The sequence below is a fragment of the Crocodylus porosus genome, unplaced genomic scaffold, assembly GCF_001723895.1.
Source record: "Crocodylus porosus isolate Cpor-Errol unplaced genomic scaffold, CroPor_comp1, whole genome shotgun sequence".
Lineage (NCBI taxonomy): Eukaryota > Metazoa > Chordata > Crocodylia > Crocodylidae > Crocodylus > Crocodylus porosus.
This window is the reverse complement of record NW_017728917.1, coordinates 32,874,420-32,881,765: the sequence shown is the minus strand read 5'-3', so window position 1 is coordinate 32,881,765 and position 7,346 is coordinate 32,874,420. Positions and strand designations below refer to the sequence as shown.

The 7,346-nt window shown below is 37.8% G+C and overlaps 1 protein-coding gene across 2 annotated transcripts in view; it reads left to right on the top strand.

Annotated features, from left to right (window-relative positions):
- Positions 1-6,402, top strand: part of SLC6A11 (solute carrier family 6 member 11) — a 306,352-nt gene extending 299,950 nt beyond the window's left edge. For both annotated transcript variants that reach the window (XM_019537042.1, XM_019537043.1), the window contains one exon: positions 2,303-6,402. In XM_019537042.1, coding sequence (XP_019392587.1) covers positions 2,303-2,455 — 153 coding nt within the window. In that variant the 3' untranslated portion in view covers positions 2,456-6,402. The remainder of the gene's footprint in view (positions 1-2,302) is intronic.
- The last annotated feature ends 944 nt before the right edge of the window (positions 6,403-7,346 follow it).

Below are 7,346 nucleotides of genomic sequence, written 5' to 3'. Positions count from 1 at the left end.
CCGCTACACCCACTGGCAGCTCAGTTCTCCTCTCCGCTGGAGAGGCAGGTAAGTCAGCAGTGTGTGTACATGACATGGCGGGGTTAATCAGCCCTAAACTGAAGCAGTATTTTTTAAAACCCACCACTTCAATTTTAGGGCCCCTGTTTCATATAAAGACACCCATGCACAAGCATACTTCAGTGACCCATATTTCATATAGTATCCAGATACCTATTTTGGATATCTGCTCCACATCATATTCCATCTTGTGTATTCAGAAATATCTAACTGCAGTAACATATTTTCCATTTCCACCACAGGCGAAAGCAGTAATATCTTTTTCCCCCCAAAGGTCATCTGAATTCAATTCAGATTACTAGAGAGAACACAATATCCACCATAATGAATCATTAAGGTCCAATAGCACTTGCTTCTTCATGGGTAATAGACTTTTTCTGGACCTGACAGTCATATCTGTTAGGATTTTATAATAATGCAAGAACTTAACAAGCCATATTCAAGAAAGGATTCTCTTGTTCTGGTGAAGCAAAGTTCCCTCCCTCTGTATGTACTGTACATCAAGGGAGAAATGAATACCATAACCTATGCAGTAGAAGTGAAATTGATGAAGTGGCTGTTACATCTGGAAATAGTGCACCCATTCTACAGCAGTTTGGTAGGCATCTGGAGAAAGCACATAAAGTGTCTCTCAACCTCGCATTGTTGGGACTCAGGATGTTAGGGAGAAAGTGATCTGGTTATACATCTTCTCTCTTTTCTGTTGCTTGGCAGTAGAAAGCAGAAGACAGAGACAAGAGTAACTGTAACAATGCTTCTTACTCTAGATGAAGAAGTGGTGGCTGTCAAACTTGGTTTATTTGGCTTGGATATTCAGATGCATCTATCTCAAAAAAGATCTTCACTGTTATATAACCATCCTCCACCCAGCACGAGACAGGATTAAAATGTGTGTTTGAATGAAGCAATTATTGCTCTCATGAGTAGAGAAGCCAAGAGTCAGGAAACAGACTGATGCAAAGTCTACAATTTAGTACCCAAGTTGAGTTGGTGTTGCATAACTTTGAATTGCCCCAGAAGACTTTATTTTAGATAGATACGAAAGGGAAAAAAGTCATATATCACTAATACAGTGTTCTCAGTATTTGTACAAGAATGTGTTTTGTACAAATCCCAACATTTTAAGGCACCAACCTTATTCCAGACCTGTAAGGTTTTTAAAAAACCAAACTTATTCTCTTCCTTCCCTCACCCGCTATACCAGATAGCATCATACTTCTAATTCAGACAGGTAGTCCTCACAGCTATTGTAAGTCTCTCCTATATCCTAACACCTAGAGGAAGAGGAAGGGAGCTATTTATATATAATCTATCTCATTTTGCATGTCCGTATTTTCAGAGCGATTCCGCTTTCTCCCACGCTCCTTTGGGGGCCCATTTCTATGCAAATCCAATTATAAAGGATCTGTGGGTCTTAACATGAAGAAGCAGCAGATAATATATTTGAACACCTTATTTTTCTCCAAGAAAGCCCACAAATCCAGCTTACCTGCAGAAAATGGGTCATGGGACATGATCTAGAATAGACGTGAAAGCTGTTATGTCCCTTAGGTGAAATTTTCCTTGTTCTGCAGTAGAATAGTTTTCCTCAAAGTATCTTTAACAAAATCTTTAAACTAAGAAAAGAAATAGGAATGATCGTGACTTTGGAAATTATCTCAACTAGAAGGAACTTCAGGAGGCTGGACATACCAATTCTGCCATTGACTGAATTTTGGGTCTATCTCTGTGGAGAAACCAATGGGCCTTATTTCTTGAAGACAGGAAATTTCCAGATGAACACGAATATAGTTTTCACAGTATAGTCAGATACTCATAGAAAGCCTTTGCATATGTGAACTAGTACTTTTCTCACTTCAGATCTTGGGATACTTCAATGCAGAGGAAATTGATCTATTTAAGTGGGACGTATATGGAATGAGGTTATTCTACTGACCACTCTGTACAGGGTTGAATATCACCCTGTTTTATTCATGAAATTTAACCTTTGGCCGAATGAGAGAGTTTTCCTTTTTACCCTCAAGCCCTGGACTGAAATGCTAAGAAAATTACATATTCTGTGTAGCTTGTTTTATTGATTAAAGGTTTGTATCAGTAGCTAATGAAAGGAAATAGGCACAAAGAGACAAGGGAGTTCATAGACAATCCTACTAGGAAGATATGATATTGATTCTGGCCGTGTTTGTAAGGCTGTGTGAGGGAGAAAGAGACATAATGTCTTCCATTTTTTCTGATTTTTCAGAAATTCAGGAAACTAATGGTACCTAGCCCAGATCTGAAAATGAGAGGGAAGCTTGGTGCGGGAGCATATGCTGCTACAGTAAATGATTGTGATGCCAAACTGAAAGGTGATGGCAACATTTCAGCCATCACAGAGAAGGAGACTCATTTCTGAAAGAACTATCTTTTTTGTTTTATTTTTTGTATAAATAAATAAATAAAAATACTTCACTTAATTATAGAGGCTGGCTTGTTTTGCACAAAATGTATTAACCGGTTAATTTTAAAGTGAACATTGTATACTTGTTTAAAAGTGATTTTTTTAATTATTATATAAGTAACGATTATATAAAAGAAAAAAGAAATAGTATTGTACTGTATGTTAGTGCTGACTTCTTGTAATATGGTAATTTCACTAAATGTTTTATAGACATTAGAGAAACCTGTATAATGTGTTGTAAAACTTTTCTACTTGGGTTTTTGAAAGGCATGGTGTTGTATAGGTATATGCATTTTAACCTGTAAACATTTCAGACCATTTCAGCTTTTAATGTATGTATATAAAAGGGACCACAGCATTCTTTTGTTTATATTGGAGGGAGTTTTTGGAGGGCTGGTAACTCTGCTATCTCACAGTTCTATCAGTGTGGGCTTGATCCAAGGCCTGTTTAAGTTAATGCGAAGGAATCTTTGACTTCAACGAGCTTTGGGATCATGCTGTTTTGTCAAGATAAAGTTACACATTTTGCTTAGACCATACTAAGGACACTTAAAACAAGAGTGTCCACACTTTAAAGCTTGTTGACGCATGCTGGGTGCCTCGTGAGTGTCTCACTATTGTACCACTTTAGGTGAAGGTTAACTCTGGGCCACGCTACCTAGCTTGTGTTAGCGTAATTTCAGTCTGCTCCATGGAGATGAAATGAGCAGTTTGCTGTCCTCCAGCATTCCAGAATGCACTGTTCCCAGGCCCCCTCTCCCCAAAGCAGGGATAAAGCCTGGCTGTCCTGGCTCCTAGCCACACCCCTACTCACTAGCCCTGTAGAGGTAAATGAGAGCGGTGCAGGAAAGAAACAGTATTAAACCTCACTTGCTTCTGCACACACCAGATTTTAACTTTGACACCACTTAATATTCCTCAGATTTAGTATGATCTAAGTGTAAAGTGTAACTTCACCTTTAATCAAACTCTGGCCCAGAGCCCTGCATTCCTTTTGCCCGAGTTTGAAATTCTGTAGGGTTGGGTTTTATAGCTAGCAAAGTACTGCCTGTGGGGGGTGAGTGCTCTATCTGGAGGCTAAGGGACTACCACCTCATTTAGTTCTCCCCCATTTACTCCTGAGTTGCTTCCAACAGACAGGTATAAACATATGGTGGAACGGGCCCACCTATGAATAACTATTTTCCTGGAGACAGTATAGAGAATATTTTTAAAGAGCTATTATGTTTTTGTTGTATTTGTGAACTGGATAGTCTCAAAACTTGCAAATATTGCTTCATGGGAATGTTAAAGCAATTTCATTTGTTCTTGTCTCTGATTGGCCAGCACTTTATATTCCTTTTTCCATTCCCTAAATCCAATGTGTTTTTCCTTGTAAAACTGAAAGATTCTGAGAGTAGTCTTCTAGTTTTCTTAGATGGAAAGGTTTTGAAGAGAAATGGAACAAATTTAGAACTCTAAAATATATTTATAAACCCCTCACTGAAAATCCAGAATGCAATAATGACAATAGATAACACTTACATCTATCTTTTTACCTTCAAGCCCATTATTAACTACTGTCAAATTAAGTCATTATGCTGCTGCTCTTAGTGGAGTCAGATTCCCATTGATTCCAAAATGGCAGTTTTGTTTGGTGAAGGAATGCAGCGTTTGGCTCCTAATCTACACAGGAGCCCCATGAGGTAAGGTGAATAGGATATATTGTACAGATACAGAAACTGAGGAGAAAGAGGTGTCTTTCCCAGTGCTACAAAGGGAGTAGAATCTGGGTTTTGAAATCATGGATTTGTTTGTTCCAGCAGTTGTACAAACCTACTCTTTGACTTAAGCAGAGATTATTTTTGTGATGCTATCTGAAGGAAGGACGGTATCCTAGGGTCATTTACTAATTATCAGGCACAAGACCTGCCAATATCCCAAGCCCCAGTGCTGTTAGCTCTGAACATTATCTTTTCCCTTTCTTCTTAAACTGACGGGATATATATAACCCAAAGCCTAGGCATGTGGGGGGAATAAGTTTACAGCACTGTATAAACTCTCCTAACCAAAATAACTTGCAAACAGTAGCAAAACAGCCTTGGAGCAGTGCTGCAGGACTGTCTCTTCAGGTAGGTTGAAAAGCACCTCAAATGGCCAATACCAGGAATAAGATTAGGAAAGGTTCAGCTGAGCTGGAAGTGCTTCTTAATGCTGGCCCTCTGCACAGGGATAGATTTCACCCATAGATTCTGGTATATCTTAATATTACACAGAGATGTATCATATATTTGACAAATAAAAGGAGTTTAAAATAATTTGCACAGCCACTATAAAATATTCTTCAGTAGTATCGCAGCCTCAAGCCAAATTATGCAATGTATTTTATGTTTTTGGTGAAGGGGGAATGGAAAGCGAGGAAAGGAAGGGTCTTACACTAACTAAAATTGTAGTGGCTTTGGATACCTTATTTTTTGCTTGCTCAAAAAAGATATCTTGCAAGAGCTTGGTTTCCAGAGATTGCTGAAAACTGTGTCTCTTTGAAATAGTCTTCAATTGGGCATCCAAAATTGGAAGTACCCAAAATATCTAGTCATTTTTGAAAGCCATGATATTTTCTGGAGAGAAATGTCACAAGTATTAGAACTGCATCTGAGTATATAACTGAAAAAAAACCACTGGAAGATAAATCCTTCCTACATCCTGAAGTTGGAAAAAAATAGAAATAAAGTTTAGAAATGTGCACATCTTTGCAGTTCTAGCAGTTCATTTTATACACATCAGGCCAGATTCTATTCCACCTACTCCACATAAATAGATTTAGGTAGTCCTGTTCCATCTTGTTCAAGTCCCTTAAAAGTTTATTAATACAGAAAGTGAAATGCATATCTTTCTTATCCTTGCTGATTTTGTATCACTCAATTTTAAGGGTAAGATGACAGTCTTTAGCAAAATAGGTGAAATATGGATTTTCAGTGACTTGAACAGGGTAGAGTAGAACTGCACTTAGGCACCGAAATCCATTTATATATCCAATAGGTGGAATATAATCTGGCTTTCTAAACCTAACATACCTTTCTAGTCTTCATTCTTGGTCCCACAGCTGACAGGGCCAAACCCCTAGGTCACTAAAATATATTTGCCTAAGAAAGTAGAACAGTGCAATTATTTCTTTTGACTTCAGTTGAGCTATGCAAGGAGTAAGAATAGTCACGAGTTTACATAAGTGAATTACAATGTGCCAATTTGCAATATAGCCAGCACTCTAACTGGCCACCCATTCAAAACATGATGATAATCCCAGACAACTATGACTTAGCTTTTAATCAAAGCAAATATTGCTGTTGTTGAAAAGGGCAATTCATGCATTTTAGCTTATCAGTCCATTTTGGACGGTCATACTCATCCAAATATCTGACAGGAACTATGTACTATGTACGGAACATGCTTCCTACTCTGCTGCTATGAACCATTTCACCAATAGCTTTATACACATACATATGGTTCGGCATGGTCTAAAGCATTATACAGTGTTACTAATGTGCTGTACTTGTAAATGTGTGCATTTAATACCTGACCCGATAACACTTTACTGATTTTTTTAAAGATTTTTTTTTTTGTGGGGAGGGGAAGGGAGAGGGACAAATTTACTACTAGTGTTTGTGAATTTTTTTTTAAACAAAATGTGAAGGGGGAACAAAAAACAATTATGTCTTTGTGATGACTCTTTTTGATATGCAGTAGAAAAAATATTGCCCTCTTCTGAGGTATTTGAACAATATTAAAAATAAAATATGACAACAACAAAAAACAACCACTAAGGTTTATGTAATGTTTTGCACAATGTTTTTATTTGGTATTCAAGGGCACAAGATTTTTGTCTGCTTACTCATTTTTAAAATTAAAGGAAACGTGCAAAACTGTGTATTGTGTTTTTGTATCTGTGACTCTAATTACCACAGACATTAAAGGGATTTATGCTCACATCACTCCTGGAAGGTAGGTATGTACCATTCTCATTTTATAGAATGGGAAAATGAGATGGATTAAATAACGTGTCCAAGGTAACCAAGGAAACCCATGGCTGAGACAGGCATTGAACCGGTCTCCTGAGTCCTTGTCTACTACTCCATCTACCCAAACATCTTTCTGCTGTCATATAACTGGGTTTATTCACAGAATATTTTCTGTGCTATTGTTTCATATAGCCATAGAAATGCTTATCGAGTACAAACTAACTATATGTTGTGCTAATGAAAAGTTCTGCTATCCTAAGTTGAGGCAGCTCTACTATCAAGTAAAATAAGCAGATCCCTTAGAGCAGATATTATCAACTTTATAAATGAGGCACAGGCATATTATATAAAATTTATGCTGTGATTACTGTCAGATTTTACCAACTCCATTCCAAGTGCAGTACCCAATGGCAGAAATAACTCAAGAAAACAATGCTTCCCATCCTCTCAGGTTAATACACAAAAAGCATAAATAATCTGTCAAAACTGAGATCAAACCTGAGCGCAAACCCAGGATTTGTACTGGCATTGCCAACCCATAGCAATTAGTGATGGGCAGGTTTCAAAAGAATCAGACATTTGGGTTGGAAGGCCAAACTGCCCATTGATTCAGAGTATTATCCAAATGTTACACTTGCCCCGCCCCCTGGTCTCCATCTTGGGACCAGAAGTCCCACTCCTAACCTCTGCCCTTTACCACTGGAAGTCCCTGCTCTTGCCCCCTGGAAATACTCCTTTTGGGAGGGGAGGGTTGCCATCTTAGAATCAAAAGAAACTAAATCATACACTACAAGTCAAACAGCTACTGTATTTTAATTTTATTAAAAAATATATTTTTGTCATGATTTGTG